Source organism: Hyla sarda, chromosome 1, assembly GCF_029499605.1.
Source record: "Hyla sarda isolate aHylSar1 chromosome 1, aHylSar1.hap1, whole genome shotgun sequence".
Taxonomy (NCBI): Eukaryota; Metazoa; Chordata; class Amphibia; order Anura; family Hylidae; genus Hyla; species Hyla sarda.
In genome coordinates, this window is record NC_079189.1 from 103,094,730 (window position 1) to 103,113,111 (window position 18,382).

The 18,382-nt window shown below is 40.4% G+C and overlaps 1 protein-coding gene across 1 annotated transcript; it reads right to left on the reverse strand.

The window, feature by feature from the left end:
• Window positions 1-184: 184 nt before the first annotated feature.
• LOC130356978 (general transcription factor IIE subunit 1-like) lies at window positions 185-16,695 on the reverse strand. The gene is made up of 5 exons (XM_056559227.1): window positions 16,503-16,695; window positions 13,849-14,320; window positions 8,749-8,950; window positions 1,114-1,334; window positions 185-694 (listed from the first exon to the last, which is right to left on the reverse strand). The coding sequence occupies exons 2-5, from the start codon at window positions 14,294-14,296 to the stop codon at window positions 315-317; spliced, it is 1,251 nt and encodes a 416-aa protein (XP_056415202.1). The 5' UTR covers window positions 14,297-14,320; window positions 16,503-16,695; the 3' UTR covers window positions 185-314.
• Between the last annotated feature and the right edge of the window lie 1,687 nt (window positions 16,696-18,382).

The following is an 18,382-nucleotide window of genomic DNA, read 5'->3' on the forward strand; positions in this document are numbered from 1 at the left end:
CAATTATTATAATGTAAAGATGTATATAGTCCGATACATCCCAATTCCCTGACACCAACATTCTTGATTTGATAATTTCACTAAGCAGGCCGACAAAAGGTGGATCACATATTGTGCATAAATACATCACAATAAAAATATATTTTTGTAAAAGTGAACATCATAAGATTTTTTATGCTGCAGGTGTTTATTTACACAACTTCACTGTGTGTAATGCACAAAAATAAGATGTGTGAGACAAAACAGAAGAACATGATGCAAACACATTTAAGTTCACAGACATTTTCTAGTCTGGTTTTAGTATAAAGGATATGTCACTCAAATGCAGACTGGAACATTTCTTGCCCTATTTTGATGTACGCTTCTCTCTCCTCCTCAGTCATGAATGACACAAGACTTGGGTTTTGACTGACCTCACTGTACACATGGGGCTGGCCACCAACCATGACCACTGGATCATCGTCCTCAGCCTCTTCCTCTGCACTGATCAAAGGTTTTCCTGCCCCTGGATTTGTGCGTTTTGTTTCTTCATCGGACTCACTGGTGTCGCTTTCTGAATCACTTTTAGTAATCTGAGAGACAGGTGGACCAGATCCAGATTTCATTTCATGGATTAAGAGAGTCCTTATTACTTCATTGTCACAAACACTTTCCTTATTGGCATTTTCGTCCACCTTCTCTTCTACTTCAGGTGCTTTAGATACAGGAACAGGACAAAGAAATGTATTACATTTTCAGAAAAGAAAACAAATAAAATTATGAACAAAGAATAGGTTATTTTTCTGAGAGAACCAATCCAACCTCTAGCATGACAGTGGGTACTACTTTGTGATGGGGCAGCACAGAGATATAGGGCCTAGATAGAGTGAGGTTGGATTAGGCCATCCTGCTCACACATTGATAGATGCGATAACTTTCCTTATATAGTGTGACATCCAGAAACCATGCCGGTTATGCTTCTAAGTGGATGGAGAAGACTTCATATTTACATACAGATTTGTTAGTAGTGAAAGAATATATAATCAGAAACTATTGTGCTATTCACCAATCCCAGTAACCATCAGTGTGCATACCGAAGCATGGGTGACGTTAGGCGTTTCTGGCAATACTCACAGAGATCAGCCTTTATGTCTTCTGGATGGGCTTCAGGTACAGACACAGTACTTTCCTTCATCCACACAGGCTGCTCCTTGCCCTTCTTTTCTTTTACCTTTTTAAGCTCATGCTCGCGGACATTTATAGTCACGTTTTGAACATACATATCCACAGATGAAGTCCTGTTCGCCCATCTCCCTTGCATATCAACAACTGTTGTGTCAGATCCCTGTTCACAGCTAAAGTAGATAGGCTTGAATTATGATAGGCCACCTCCAAAATTTGGTCAAACTATAAAGTATTATTATGTTTCTACACTCAGGCTATGCCCATACAATAACTCTCTCCTACAATTTCACAGTATTATCCATTTACTATGAGCCATATTCAGCCATGACTAGGGTTGCCACCTGGCCAGTATTTTACCGGCACAGCACATTTAATAAAAAAAAAAAGCGATCAAAAAGTCCAATCAAAACAAAAATTGTACTAAAAACTACAGATCAGGGCACAAAAAAAATTAGCTCTCATACAAGCCTGTATACGGAGAATTAAAAATGTTATAGGGGTCAGAACAGGACAAAATTTCCCCTGCATATGTGTATCCTGTGATTTTACGCATATATAATTATGCAAATTAGCATGGCTGTTTTTTTTTTTTTTTAAAGGTGGCAACCCTAGCCATGACCGATTTCTATGCATGTGCCGGCAGCTTTGAACATGGATTAGCTCATTGTCATTTGGTAGCTTATCCACAGATTGTACATGATAAATCCACACAAATAAACATGCAGGTTTTAAAAATACATAAGGAATTTCTTCAGCTGCTTGGGAAGGAGTATAAAATATCCAATGTAAACCCATGTGCTGTGACATCACCATCTATTGCTCTAGTCTGCATAAGTTATTACTGCATTCAAAGTGCGCTGGGTGCCCAGGAAAGATTAATAAAATACTAGGAGACCCAAGACTTTTAGAAACAGCTCTAAATTATTCAGGCTAGAGCAATCAATAGGTGAGCTGTCTGGTTTGGCCGTATTAACTGTGACACTGGTCACCATATTTATTAACCCTATTTGGAGACATCACTGTTTATCACTGCATTTATCATTGTATTGCATCATCTGCACAGTGACACTGTAATGACTTACACAGCTAGGTAAAGTTATCTCTGTCCTGCAACCTCACTGATTATTATCTCTGCACTATGACCTCACTATGGTAGTTATTCATGTACTGTGACATCACTGTGCATATTATCCCTGTACTGTGACATCCCTATATATGATCCATGTGCTGAGTTATCACTGTGCTTATTATCCCTGTACAGTGTCCTGACTGTGCTTAATATCCTTGTACTGTGCTCTGTATTATGACATCACAGTGACATTTTGGTTGCTATCTCTGCTGTGTTAAGTATGTTGTCAAGGATATCCAGACACTGGAGCTTTTTATTTAAATAATTCTAAATGAACAACATTACAGAGAAACTTATCAAAATTAAGTAAGGTAAGAACTAGGTTACACTGAGGAAATTCAGGCAGTCAGCCGAATAGAATATATAAAAAAATTATTTCCTGGGCATAAATAATGTACACAACAACCCTTAGGAATCCCCCCCCCCCCCCCCCAGGGGGTAAGCCCAAACCTAACAATACCCCCTAAAACCAAATTATTAAAAAAAAAAAAAAAAAAGTGCTTAGTGTAATAAAAACTACCACATAGAATTTGACACATTTTCCGCCATAAATTCAGTATGGATTCTGTCTTAAATCAGACTACCATTGATTTTCATGGGATTTCCGCAGTTCTGTTCACACTGTGTACGGAAATGTCCAAATTATGAAAATATAAATGTTAATGGCATAGACGTATAAAAAATAAGAAAGTTCAAAATAGCTGAAATATTGTGATATATACCAGGAAAAAAAAAAAAAAAAAACATTACTAAACAATTACCAAAAAAATCCCAAAACAAAAATGGTACAGATATAAACTACAGATCACGGTGCATAAAAATGACCCCTAACACATCCACGTATACAAAAGAAAAAAGTTATAGGGGTCGGAAGAGAACAATTTTATGCATACAGATTTTCTTTTCTATCTGTCAGCAGCCATCCCTGCACATCCCCCAGGGGGGTCCTGAGACCTTGACTGGGGAATCACGGCTTTTCGGGGCCTATCGTGTCTCTGGTGACCCGATGACCTAGTAAATAAGAGTGATTGGTGCTGTCCGAGACTGCACCAATCCCCTTTGCCCTGCAGGAGTGAGCCGGGACCGGCCAACAATTCAGAGCTTCTGCTGGGCAGGGTCACTAAAGACACCCGCTCCACCCCTAGTCCAGAGGGCGAGAGCAGGTGTCCGTTAGTGTACACTGGCAGCTGGGAGCCCAGGACCGGCGGCGGCATCTTCATGCAGCAGCAGGTGGTGAGTCCTGTGCCTCCAGCTGTTGCATAACAACTCCCAGCATGCACAGCCAATGGGCATGCTGGGAGTTGTAGTTATGCAACAGCTGGAGGCACGCAACTACAACTCCCAGCATGCCTTTTGGCTGTTGTGCATACTGGGAGTTGTAGTTATGCAACAGCTGGAGGCACACTGGTTGGGAAACATTGAGTCGGTCTGTTACCTAACTGTCCCAACCAGTGTGCCTCCAGCTGTGGCAAAATTGCAGCTCCCAGCATGCAGGGTCTCACAGTGCATGCTTGGACTGGTAGTTTTGCAACAGCTGGAGGTTTAAACACCTAAATGGTTAAACTTTCTAAATGTCATTTTGAATACTTTGAGGGGGTCATTTATGGAGATTTTTTTTTTCTAACAGAAAGGCCAGTCAAATCCACTTCAAACTGAACTGGTCCCTGAAAAAATTCAGATTTTGAATTTTTCGTGAAAATTTGGAAAATTGCTGCTATACTTTGAAGCCCTCTTAGGTCTTCAAAAAGTAAACCTATTGTATATGTGAATCAATATATCATTTATTTGCCATGCTGATTTTCCTTTCAAGCAGAGAGTTCCAAAGTTAGAAAAATGCTAAATTTTCTAAATTTTCATGAAATTGTGGAATTTTTCACATAGAAATTATGCCAGTAGAATAGGTCACGAAAAAACAAATCTCGGAATCAGAATGATATATAAAAGCATCCCAGAGTTATTAATGTATAAAGTAACACAAGTCACATTTGCTAAAAAATTGCTCTGGTCTTTAACCCCTTAAGGACACATGACGTACTGGAATGTCATGTGTCCGCTCCCGATCTATAGTGCATGGCCACGGCGTGGCCCCGCGTCTTAGCGGGTTGGGCCTAGCAACGGCCAGGACCAGTGGCTAATAGCGTGCGGCATTGATCGTGGTGCCGCGCGCTATTAACCCTTTAGACGCGGCGTTCAAAGTTGAACGCCGCATCTAAAGTGAAAGTGAAACCATGCCGGTTAGCTCAGTGGGCTGTTCGGGATGGCCGCGGTGAAATTGCGGCATCCCCAACAGCTTACAGGACAGCTGGAGGGTCCCTACCTGCCTCCTTGCTGTCCGATCGCCGAATGACTGCTCAGTGCCTGAGATCCAGGCATGAGCAGTCAAGCGGCAGAATCATCGATCACTGGTTTCCTATGAGAAACCAGTGATCAATGGAATAGATCAGTGTGTGCAGTGTTATAGGTCCCTATGGGAGCTATAACACATGCAAAAAAAAGTGAATAAAGATCATTTAACCCCTCCCCTATTAAAAGTTTGAATCACCCCCCTTTTCCCATAAAAAAAAGTGTAAATAAAAATAAACATATGGTATCGCCGCGTGCGGAAATGTCCGAATTATAAAAATATATCGTTAATTAAACCACACAGTCAATGGCGTACGCGCAAAAAATTGCAAAGTCCAAAATAGTGCATTTTTGGTCGCTTTTTAGATCATGAAAAAATGAATAAAAAGCGATCACTAAGTCCTATCAATGCAATAATGATACCGCTAAAAACTTCAGATCACGACACAAAAATGAGCCCTCATACCGCCCTATACTCGCAAAAATAAAAAAAGTTATAGGGGTCAGAAGATGACAATTTTAAACGTATTAATTTTCCTGCATGTAGTTATGATTTTTTCCAGAAGTACGACAAAATCAAACCTATATAAGTAGGGTATCATTTTAATCGTATGGACCTATAGAATAATGATAAGGTGTCATTTTTACCGAAAAATGTACTACGTAGAAACGGAAGCCTCCAAAAGTTACAAAACAGCATTTGTCTTTCAATTTTGTCTCACAATGATTTTTTTTTCCGTTTCGCCGTAGATTTTTGGGCAAAATGACTAATATCACTGCAAAGTAGAATTGGTGGCACAATAAATAAGCCATCATATGGATTTTTAGGTGCAAAATTGAAAGAGTTATGATTTTTTAAAGGCAAGGAGGAAAAAAACGAAAATGCAAAAGACGGAAAAACCCTCGGTCCTTAAGGGGTTAAAGGGGTATTTTGGTAGAAAACTTTTTAATTTTTGTAAAATTTTTTTTTTTTTTTTTTTTTTTTATCAGGTGGCTCCAAAAAGTTAGATTTGTAAATTACTTCTATTAAAAAAATCTTAATCCTTCCAGGATTTATCAGCTGCTGTATACTACAGAGGAAGTTGAATTGTGCTCTCTGCTGACACCTCTGTCTGTGTCAGGAACTGTCCAGAGTAGGAGCAAATCCCCATAGCAAACCTACGCTGCTCCGGACAGTTCCTGACATGTACACAGGTGTCAGCAGAGAGCACTGTGGTAAGACAGAAAAGAACAACTCAAACTTCCTTTGTAGTATACAGCAGCTGATAAGTACTGGAAGGATTACATTTTTTTTTTTTTTTTTTTAAATAGAAGTAGTTAACAAATCTGGGTAAATTAAACTGGCACCAGTTGATTTGAAAAAATTTCCACCGAAGTACCCCTTTAAGGGCAAAATGGGTTTGGTCCTTAATAGGGGTACTCCTGTAGAATTTTTTTTTTTTTTTTTTTTTATATCAACTGGTGCCAGAAAGTTAAACAGATTTTTAAATTACTTCTATTAAAAAATCTTTACCCTTTCAGTACTTTTAAGCAGCTGAATACTACAGAGAAAATTCTTTTCTTTTTTTATTTATTTTTTGTCTTGTCCACCACAGTGCTCTCTGCTGACACCTGATGCCGGTACCAGGAACTTTCCAGAGCAGCAGAGGTTTGCTATGAGGATTTTCTCCTGCTCTGGACAGTTCCTGATGCGGGCATCAGGTGTTAGCAGGGAGCACTGTGGACAAGAGAAAAAATAAATTAAAAAAGAAAAGCATTTCCTCTGTAGCATACAGCTGCTTAAAAGTACTGGAAGGGTAAACAAATTATTAACTATTTAACTTTCCAAGTATTTTCCAACGGAATACCCCTTTATGGGGTTATCCACCATAAGGTGATTTTAGTACTTGAAAAATGGATGGGGAGCTGAACACTATAAATGTATAATTATTAACTGGGTACTGAGATGCACTTTACCCGTAGTGCCAAAAATGCTAAAAGTGAAAAATTGGAAAGTTCAGACCTCTAGGCACAGTTAGTAACATGTGCGAGTGTATGTGTATCGGAGAATAAGAAGATTGGCTGGTAACAAAATATATTGTGCTTTATTCAATATTTGCAATATAAGAAATGAAGTCTCTGAGCAGGGCCCTTACTACAGAGACAATAGTGTAATATATGTTATAAAGCAGTATATCATATTATGGCGTAAATAATGATTTTAAAATACTAGTAAACCAGTCTTTGACAAGGATAACTTTAGATGAAATTGCAATAAATAAAAAAACAATACAATATGGATAAATATAGTTGTAAAAATGGTTGCAGACTGGAAATGTAGTAGGTGGGTGACACAGTAGTAGTCTGATACAGTCTATTATAATAGGAAAGTAGCTGTGTGCAGGTTGGCACGGGTGCTGGTGCTCACAGTGCGCCCGGCCTGATGAAAATACCTGCAGTCTTATTGAGAGTTGGTTGGTCCCGTCTGTGTTGGAGATGTCCTGGCACGTAGGTCTGTAAGACAGATGGCTCGGAGCTGCGTCCGGCCCTGGATAGGTGAATTCAGGTCTGAATTTTGGTCTGAATTTTCTGATTTTAGTACTTAGCTGCCAGACAGTAATGGACATGCTTAAGAAGTATCTGTGCTTGTCTTGTGTTATGAGTCCACAATGCTGAAGATATCTTTTTGTGAAATGGCTATTTCCTGTTGGAGTTCCCTTCCTCCAAATACAAGTCCCAGGATCCTTTGTTTCTAAGTCTCAGGTCACTTTCGCGGTGCCGCGTGCTATTAACCCTTTAGACGCGGCGTTCAAAGTTGAACGCCGCGTCTAAAGTGAAAATGAAACCATGCCGGTTAGCTCAGTGGGCTGTTCGGGATAGCCGCGGCAAAATTGCGGCATCCCGAACAGCTTACAGGACAGCGGGAGGGCCCCTACCTTCCTCCATGCTGTCCAATTGCCGAATGACTGCTCAGTGCCAGAGATCCAGGCATGAGCAGTAAAGCGGCAGAATCATTGATCAATGGTTTCCTATGACAAACCATTGAACAATGTAAAAGGTCAGAGTGTGCAGTGTTATAGGTCCCTATGGGAGCTATAACACTGCAAAAAAAAAAAAAGTGGGGAAAAAAAAAGTGAATAAAGATCATTTAACCCCTTCCCTAATAAGAGTTTGAATCACCCCCCCCCCCCTTTTCCCATTTAAAAAAAAACTAAAACTGTGTAAATAAAAATAAGTCGTATCGCCGCGTGCGGAAATATCCAAATTATAAAAATATAATGTTAATTAAACCGCACGGTCAATGTCGTACGAGCAAAAATATTCCAAAGTCCAAACTAGTGCATTTCTGGTCACTTTTTATATCATGAAAAAATAAGTCCTATCAATGCAAAAATGGTACCGCTAAAAACTTCAGATCATGATGCAAAAAATGAGCCCACATATCGCCCCATACGCAGAAAAATTAAAAAGTTATAGGGGTCAAAAGATGACAATTTTAAACGTATAAATTTTCCTGCATGTAGCTATGATTTTTTTTCCCAGAAGTACAACAAAATCAAACCTATATAAGTAGGGTATCATTTTAACTGTATGGACCTACAGAATAAAGAGAAGGTGTCATGTTTACTGAAAAATGTACTGCGTAGAAACGGAAGCCTCCAAAATTTACAAAATGGCGCTTTTTTTTTCTATTTTTTTTCACAATGATTTTTTTTCCCATTTCACCGTACATTTTTGGGTAAAATGACTGACGTCATTACAAAGTAGAATTGGTGGTGCAAAAAATAAGTCATCATATGGATTTTTAGGTGCAAAATTGACAGGGTTATGATTTTTTAAAGGTAAGGAGGAAAAAATGAAAAAAAAAAAAAACAGCAAATGGTTAAATGGTTGTCTAAACACAAGCAACTTCGTATCTTCTCATGACAACATTCTGCGCTGATCTGAATAGCATCCAAAGCAGTGTTTTTTTCAGCAGGAGAACTGGCTTCCATTGTGTTCAATGGGAAAATTAAAAACAGCTTTTACGGTGCACATGATGCTGATGAACGGATAGTATTGGATGGTTCACCATAGCAGAGTTGACAGCAAGTAAACCAAAAATCATGCTCTCAATGCCATTGGGCACTTACCTGTTGGAAAGCTCTGGAATATATGCGGGCTGTGGCTCCAGCAACTCAGATGGGAGCACAATGTCTTCTGTCTCCTGGAGAAGCCCAAAAATCGGTTCAATCTGCTCATTGAATTTAGCAAGTAATGTCCTGGCATCTCTTTTTGGCATCGATGAGAAGTCTTCTTCTACTTCTGCATTGCAGTAAGTACAGCGAAAGAGCTCTGCAGGAGAGACCGAATGAATGTGACAAGTTATCTGTGACAATATATATGGTTTGCTTGGATACAGGTTGTGTGGTAGAACATCTTCTCATGCGCTGCCCGGTGCTAATGCCTTTACATGATCATGACCACTTTTCCTCTGCACAGGTTTTGATAAATCTCCCCCACAGCGCCATAAGGTCATAGTAAGTGTCTCTTACTTGTACATGCAAGTTTGATATGTACCTTACTTTCGCCGTATAAGACGCGCTTTTTCTTCCCCAATTAACTGGGGGGGGGGGGGGGGGGGGGGGGAGTTGGTGCGTCTTATACGGCAAATACACATTGAAACCCTATCCTATCGCGGCAGTCCCTGCGACCTTCAACGGCCGGGACCCGCGGCTAATACAGGACATCACCGATTGAGGTGATGCCCTGTATTAACCCTTCAGACACGGCAATCAAAGCTTACCGCCGCGTCTGAAGGGAAAGTGACACTAAACCGGCTGCTCAGTCAGGCTGTTCGGGACCGCCGCGGTGAAATCCCGGTGTCCCGAACAGCTTACAAGACATCGGGAGGGACCTTACCTGCCTCCTCTGTGTCTGCTCCGTGCCGGGATCCTCTGCATGGCCCGCGCTCTCCTTCGTCGTCATCACGTCGTCGCGCACGCAGTCCCATCATCCAATAGGAGCGGCGTGCGGAGCGACGTGATGGCGGCGACGGAAAGTGAGGATACCTGGCAGCAGAGACATTCCGGAGCGACGGGGACGTGGCGACAGTGATGGAGCGACATCCAGGGCAGCGGTGACGGGTCCAGAGCGGAGGGGACACAAGAGTATTACCTCCTATACCAGTGGTCTTCAACCTCCAGATGTTGCAAAACTACAACTCCTTGCATGCCTGGACAGCCAACGGCTGTCCGGGCATGCTGGGAGTTGTAGTTTTGCAACATCTGGAGGTCCGCAGGTTGAAGGTTCAGAATCTTTTTTTTCCTAGATGTTCATGCTTTAAAATTGGGTGCGTCTTATATGCCAGAGCGTCTTATATGGCGAAAAATACGGTACATCAGCTGACTACCGCCCTCTACTACTGCAGAAGTGCAATAAGAACTATCTAAATAGTAAAGCAGCACTATGGTAATCTGCGTCCCCTGAGGAGGCCATCATGGTCGAAACACGTAAAGAGTTGAAGTATATTTTTTACATTTTCATACACAGGAGATTGTATGTATCATCTATCTATTTTATCCATGTGTATTTATGCAATGAATTAGTGATTTAAATTGGTACTCTTTATTCTGTGCCTGGTTGAACTTAGTACCACTTCCTTGGTAACTCCCCTTGTTTGTTTGTTTGTTTGTTTTTTTGCACATAGGAAATACGGCGTGCTCCTCATTTCTCAAATTGGGAACTGTAAGGCAGGGTTCACACTACGGAATTTCTGTTTTGAAATTTGGCTTGAAAATTCCGGTGCAGCAGAGTCCCATTGCTGGCAATGGGATTCCGCTGCACAGTGCACTCTGCAGAGTTTTCAAAGTAGACTTTCTACCTGGAAAATCCGCTCGAAAAATTCCACCAGAACATTTAACTTGAGCTGACTGATTCAGTTGGTGCTGGCTGCACTTGAAATCTCTGGCTGGATTCAGAAGTGTGAACCTGGCCTATGGGTCTCTACGAATAGCTCGCACTTATTAGTGCACCTGCATGAGGAAAGAAGGGTAAAAACAGGGAGGAGTAAGAAAACTAGTCTATGCCTAGGGTCCTTGATTTACCCCTATTTTAGGGTGATTGCTCAAAAGCCCCTAAGATATACAGTCATGGCCGTAAATGTTGGCACCCCTGAAATTTTTCTATAAAATGAAGTATTTCAAAAGGATTGCAGTAACACATGTTTTGTTATACACATGCTTATTCCCTTTGTGTGTATTGGAACTTAACCCCCCAAAAAGGGAGGAAAAAAAGCAAATTGGACATAATGTCACACCAAACTCCAAAAATGGTCTGGACAAAATTATTGACACCCTTTCAAAATTGTGGAAAAATAAGATTGTTTCAAGCATGTGATGCTCCTTTAAACTCATCTGGGGCAAGTAACAGGTGTGGGAAATATAAAAAAAAAAAACACACCTGAAAGCAGATAAAAAGGAGAGAAGTTCACTTAGTCTTTGCATTGTATGTCTGTGTGCAGGGCCGGTTTTAGACTAAGTGTGTATCCCTGTTGCCAATCCCTCCCTGGACATGCCACCGATACTTACACTACCAATACTGCCAGGGCCATCTTTAATTTTGGTTGGACCCTGGGCAAGCAATTGTTTTTTTGCCCCACTCAGGCTGAGGTGTGTTAGTGCCTTATGCCCTGAATACTGCATTTTACACAAATTCTCGGCAAAAACGCACGATTTTACCGCGATTTTGCGCAAAATGGAGTATTGTTAGTACTGCCTTAAAGCTTTTCAGGGGCCCCCTTTTGGATGGGGGCCCTAGGCAATTGCCTAGGATGCCCCGCCCTAACGCCGGCCCTGTCTGTGTGTGCCACACTAAGCATGGACAACAGAAAGAGGAGAACTGTCTGAGAACTTTAGAACCAAAATTATGGAAAGATATCACCAAGGTTACAAGTTCATCTCCAGAGATCTAGATTTGCCTTTGTCCACAGTGGGCAACATTATCAAGAAGTTTGCAACCCATGGCACTGTAGCTAATCTCCCTGGGCGTGGACAGAAGAGAAAAATTGATGAAAGGTGTCAACGTAGGATAGTCCGGATGGTGGATAAGCAGCCCCAAACAAGTTCCAAAGATATTCAAGCTATCCTGCAGGCTCAGGGAGCTTCAGTGTCAGCATGAACTATGCGTCGACATTTAAATGAAACAAAATGCTATGGCAGGAGACTCAGGAGGACCCCACTGCTGACACAGACATAAAAAGCAAGAATACATTTTGCCAAAATGAACTTGAGTAAGCCAAAATCCTTCTGGGAAAATGTCTTGTGGACAGATGAGACCAAGATAGAGCTTTTTGGTAAAGCACATCATTCTACTGTTTATCGAAAACGGAATGAGGCCTACAAAGAAAAGAACACAGTACCTACAGTGAAATATGGTGGAGGTTCAATTATGTTTTGGGGTTGTTTTCCTGCCTCGGCAATGAGTCCAGATCTAAATCCCATTGAACACCTGTGGAGAGATCCTAAAATTGCTGTTGGCAAAAGGCACCCTTCCAATAAGAGACCTGGAGCAGTTTGCAAAGGAAGAGTGGTCCAAAATTCCGGCTGAGAGGTGTAAGAAGCTTATTGATGGTTATAGACAACGACTTATTTCAGTTACTTTTTTCAAAGGGTGTGCAACCAAATATTGAGTTAAGGGTGCCAATAATTTTGTCCAGCCCATTTTTGGAGTTTGGTGGGACATTATGTCCAATTAGCTTTTTTTCCTCCCTTTTTTGGTTTAGCTGCAATACACACAAAGGAAATAAACCTGTGTATAGCAAAACACATGTTACTTCTCTTTATGGGCCAGCAATTAAGTACCTTAACCCCTTCCCTAATAAAAGTTTGAATCACCCCCTTTTCCCATAAAAAAAAATAAAACAGTGTAAATTAAAAAAAATAAACATATGTGGTATCGCCGCGTGCGTAAAAGTCCGAACTATAAAAATATAATTAATTAAACCGCACGGTCAATGGCGTACGCGTAAAAAATTTCCAAAGTCCAAAAAAGCGTTTTTTTTGTCACTTTTTATACCATTAAAAAATGAATAAAAAGTGATCAAAAAGTCCGATCAAAGCAAAAATCATACCGATAAAAACTTCAGATCACGGTGCAAAAAATGAGTCCTCATATCGCCCTGTACATGGAAAAATAAAAAAATTATAGGGGTCAGAAGATGACATTTTTAAACGTATACATTTTCCTGCATGTAGTTATGATTTTTTCCAGAAGTGCGACAAAATCAAACCTATATAAGTAGGGTATCATTTTAACCGTATGGACCTACAGAATAATGATAAGGTGTCATTTTTACCGAAATATGCACTGCGTAGAAACGGAAGCCCCCCAAAAGTAACAAAATTGCATTTTTCTTCGATTTTGTCGCACAATGATTTTTTTTCCCCGTTTCTCCGTGAATTTTGGGGTAAAATGACTAATGTCACTGCAAAGTAGAATTGGTGACGCAAAAAATAAGCCATAATATGGATTTTTAGGTGGAAAATTGAAAGGGTTCTGATTTTTAAAAGGTAAGGAGGAAAAAACTAAAGAGCAAAAACTGAAAAACCCTGAGTCCTTAGGAGGTTAAAGGGGTACTCTCGTGGAAAACTTTTTTTTTTTTTTTTTTTAAACGAACTGCTGCCAGAAAGTTAAACAGATTTGTAAATTACTTCTATTAAAAAATCTTAATCCTTCCAGTACCTATTAGCAGCTTGTATACTACAGAGGAAGTTCTTTTCTTTTTGAATTTCTTTTCTGTCTGACCACGGCTCTCTCTGAGGTTTGCTATGGGGATTCTCTCCTACTTTGGACAGTTCCTAAAATGGACTGAGGTGTCAGCAGAGAGCACTGTGGTCAGGCTGAAAAGAATTCCAGAAAAAAAAATAATAATACAATTGCAGCAGAGTACCCCTTTAAATCACTAGTAATAGTATAGCAATACAAGGCCGCACACTTGTAAACATTAGAGGCTGAAGCACCATGGCTTAAGTTACACCTCAATATAATAATGTTAAAGGCCAGTTAACCCATTTAAGACACCACGGAATATATCAATATTTTCCAACCAGTGTGCCTCCAGCTGTTGCAAAACTACAACTCCCAGCATGCCCAGACAGCCTTCGGCTGTCTGGGCATACTGGGAGTTGTAGTTTTGCAACAGCTGGATGCACATTGTTTGTGAAACCCCAATATGGTAAAAATCAGACAAGTACCTGTGAATGGGTCAAACAGCTGGTTCACCTCCAGATCAGAGTAAGTGCTGAGACACCCAGGACACTTAAAGGAAGCTCTCGTGGTGGATTCTCTCTCATCCGACTCAATCTTGCGACGGACATGATCGAGTTTATACTTGACCACATCTACCAGCACTTTGTAATTGATGTAGTAATAGTTGTGTTTGGTGCTTTTGCCATTGGCGCCGGTTTCCACACGCATGCGGCACTTGATGAACTTATCAGCCCTTAAGGTGTTGAGGATCGCTCGGAGTTGCCTCTTTTCGAATTTAAGGAGCAGAGCTATGTCCTCCTCCTTGACACAAGAATACCGGATGAGCACATCCAGGGTCAGGGAATGCTCCAATCCAAAAAATCCACGAACCATATACTTGGCCAGTCGTTTCAGTGCAGCAGGAACCTCAGTCATTGTGTCTTGATCTCCCATTGTGATTGGACAGGTATCAACCGTCTATGGTCACAAAAGGAAGAGGGTTATACACAGGAATGAAGACGTATGGCTGGGATGTGGAGGTTTCTCTAGTTAACATGCATCATGAATTACCATGGGAAATCGCATAAGGCTGTAGATGTACATGGCGACTTCTCGGATTTCGTATGTGAACAATGGAACATTAGCCGCTCTGCTGTGTATCATCTTTAAGCTAAATTCCCTGATGGTTCTTCTGTCAAAAGCTTACGGCAAACACCGAATAGGACTCTGGAGTGTACACAACACTTATGATTTCAGCCCTTTGCATCATTCACTAAAGTCTGGGTTATGTCAGAGGTTGGGAGTGTAAACTTATCTTAGGACTTTTTTTTTTAACCGGCAGCAGAAACATTAAAGGGGTACTCCAGTGCAAAACATCTTATCCCCTATCAAAAGGATAGGGGATAAGAGGTTATATCCCGGGGGTCCCGCTGCTGGGGACCCCCGCAATCTCCAGCCCAGCAGCAGCAGCGTCCGGCGTGGAGCTCCTGTGATCGTGCCACGCCCCCTCTATTTATGTCTATGGGAGGGGGTGTGACTGCTAGTACGCCTCCTCTCATAGACCGAATGGAGGGGGCACGGCGGCTGTAGTCGCCAGTGATTCGGCACGGAGCGGAGTTTGCTCCATGCACGGATGACCGGGGTGCAGCGCCGGCGATCGCGGGGGTCCCTGGCGGTGGGATTCCGGCGATCCAACATCTTACCCCCTATCCTTTTGATAGGGGATAAGATGTTTTGCGCCAGAGTACCCCTTTAACACTAGTGATTTAAAGTGGTACTCTGGTGGGGAAAAAAACATTTTCAACTGGTGCCAGAAAGTTAAACAGATTTGTAAATTACTTCTATTAAAAAAATCTTAATCCATAATTATTTTCTCTTTTTGGAACACAGAGCTCTCTGCTGACACCTCTGTCCATTTTAAGAACTGTCCAGAGTAGGAGAAAATCCCCATAGGAAACATATGCTACTCTGGACAGTTCCTAAAATGGTCAGAGATGTCAGCAGAGAGCACTGTGCTCATGATGTCAGCAGAGAGCTCGGTGTTCCAAAAAGAAAATAATTTCCTCTGTAGTATTCAGCATCTAATAAGTACAGGAAGGATTAAGATTCTTTAATAGAAGTAATTTACAAGTCTGTTTAACTTTCTGGCACCAGTTGATAAAAAAAAATAAAGAAAAGTAGCCCTTTAAAGAAAAATTATATCTATCTATCTAAAAACCAGCGTTTCTCAGACTGTGATGTAGTCCTCTGTCTGGGGAGGCCCAGGTAGCTCAGATCTATAGTATAGGTCTATATTATGTATAGTAAATGCCCATAGAGGCAGGAATGTGGCTTTTCTTTTTTTTTTATTTAACACCCCCACTCGCTGTATGGCTGTTTTTCCCTTTTATTTTTGACCAAAAAGCTGTGGCCAGATGTTATCTAGGAGTATGAAAAGCCAGACCCCCCCCCAAAAAAACCAGCATGTTAAGAGTATGGTGTTTTTAATTTTTATTTATTTATTTATATATTTTTTTAAACTTTGTAGCACCTCCTCTTATCTTCTCAACCCCCCCGCCCCCCCAAAAAATAAAAAAATAAAGGGGATAAAACGCCAAAGTGCATATACTAAAACCCACTATTTTTGAAAAACAGAAAAAATACAAAAACTGCCTCTTGGCAGTGCAGAATGAGAGAGCAGTTTTTTTTTGCTATCCCTTGAAGAGAAAAAAAAAAAAAAGCCATCCCAAATTTGTATGGAACTGCCGCCTCAGGGCTCCCAAATCTGTCTGCATGTGGCATGATTGTTGGGGATTTCCTATAATCTGCATCAAGTGAGACTGAGGTTTTAAAAAGCTCCATTAGCAGAAAAACAAGTTCTGTCAATTATCAGTCCATGTGTAGATCACATTATGCGGTGACAAGACCAGAGTTTTCCAACCAGGGTGCCTTCAGCTGTTACAAAACTACAACTCCCAGCATGCCCGGACAGCCTTTGGCTGAGAGTTGTAGTTTTGCAGACTGGTTGGGAAACACTGGATTAGACAAAGAGCTGGAAGTCATTTATTGTATATATCTGGGTCTAAATCTGAGGTATATGAATTCTGCATCTGCTGTATAGGGGGCAGTTTCAGTTTATGTAAAATATTTAGTAAATTTGCAGCTCCCCAATGTTACCCACCTTACTGTTTCTTAAATCCGTTTGTTCCAGTCTTAACCATCTTGGCTCAGGGGTTAATGTTCCCTCCCTCCATTATAAGACACAGTGATCAGCTGTGGCCATTCAGACATTTAAGGGTATATTCACAAGCTGCAGTTTTATCTTAGAAATCATGGGGGAGATTTATCACAACCTGTGCAGAGGAAGAATGGTGCCGTTGTCCATAGCAACCAATCAGATTGCTTCTTTCATTTTATGAGAGAGACCTGTGTAAAATGGAAGAAGCGATCTGATTAATTGCTATGGGCAACTTTTTCTTCGCACGAGTTTTGATACATTTTCCCCACAGAAATTTTGTAAAATAAAAATCTACCAAGTGCAACCATAACCTAAAAGAGAAGCACATTAATGCCATTGTTTTGTATTCATATGTGGTAGTTTGCTTGTTTGTGTCAGTCAGTGTGAACAGTGGCCAAAATATTCCCAGGACATTTGATTCTTTCCCTAAGGCTCGGTTCACACTATGTTCCTGCCGAAAACGGGATGCAGATTTTATATATATATATATATATATATATATATATATATATATATATATACACACACTGTTAACTGGAGCAGCCGACCCCATTCATTTCTATGGCTGAAAGGAATCACTTAGGGGGACATGTATCATTGCCTTTAGACTACTTTTCATGTCTACAAATTTTGCGCAATTGCGCTATTTTTGTATTTGTGCTGCGTTTTTTTTGGTGGATGATTTTCTAAAGTTGTCACCAGTTTGGTGTACTTTAGACAACTTAATCCAGTGGACTGGTATGTATCATTTGCGCAAATTTAATTTAGATTTTTTTGGGCGCAATTGCGCTTTTTTTTGCTAAAATTGACTAGAAATCTACGAGTGGTGGCAAGGACACGTAGAAAGTGTCTGATGCTACACTGTTTTAAGCCAAGCAAGCATGGGTGTTGAAATAGTGGTTTCATTTCTTATTTGTTTTTGCAAGTGTTTCTAGAATATGTGATGTAATTGGCCAGTGCTTTCCGTTATTTTCGTTTTCAATAAAAAGCTTTTTTTCTTCTTCTTTTATTTTTTTTTGAACATCAAAAAAATACAAACATATTATAAATTAAATACATTGTTAGGTCACAATGTAGTCACCATCCTTTTTTTTTTTTTTTTTTTACATTTATTAACATGTAATTTTAGGATTTTGAATATTTTCTCCAAAAAACATAAAGATATGTGAATATGTTGGTCATCTTCAGAACACGATTTGAGTGTCCGCTCAACAGAAGCGATTTCATAATCTCTAAGCAGCTGAAATAGAATCTATGCAGGAACATGCACATACCCATTAACTATTAGTGGACTGCCGACCTGATTGTAGTTTGCTAGGGCCTACAATATGGGAATTTTAAAATCATGTCTGATTTTTCATACGGACAGAAAATCATGGTCTGACACGATTTAAAGTCTGTGTAAAACATCTCACATGCTGACAAAATTAACAGAACGGACTGGGACATTATCTAAATGTAAAAGGAAAATGCACAAATAACAGCCTTACTATGAATTAACCCCTTAGGGACTCAGGGTTTTTCAGTTTTTGCACTTTCGTTTTTTCCTCCTTACCTTTTAAAAATCATAACCCTTTCAATTTTCCACCTAAAAATCCATATTATGGCTTATTTTTTGCGTCGCCAATTCTACTTTGCAGTGACATTAGTCATTTTACCCAAAAACGCACGGCGAAACGGAAAAAAAATCATTGTGCGACAAAATCGAAGAAAAAACGCCATTTTGTAACTTTTGGGAGCTTCTGTTTCTACACAGTGCATATTTAGGTAAAAATGACACCTTATCATTATTCTGTAGGTCCATACGGTTAAAATGATACCCT

What these genes read in the sequence shown, in the direction of transcription:
- LOC130356978 (XM_056559227.1), bottom strand. Translation starts at nt 14,296, where the DNA reads ATGGGAGATCAAGACACAATGACTGAGGTTCCTGCTGCACTGAAACGA. An exon ending in ATTCCAGAGCTTTCCAACAG is followed by an intron (nt 1,335 to 8,748) that starts GTAAGTGCCCAA and finishes TATCTACTTTAG; the next exon opens with CTGTGAACAGGGATCTGACA. An exon ending in AGACATAAAGGCTGATCTCT is followed by an intron (nt 695 to 1,113) that starts GTGAGTATTGCC and finishes CTGTATCTAAAG; the next exon opens with CACCTGAAGTAGAAGAGAAG.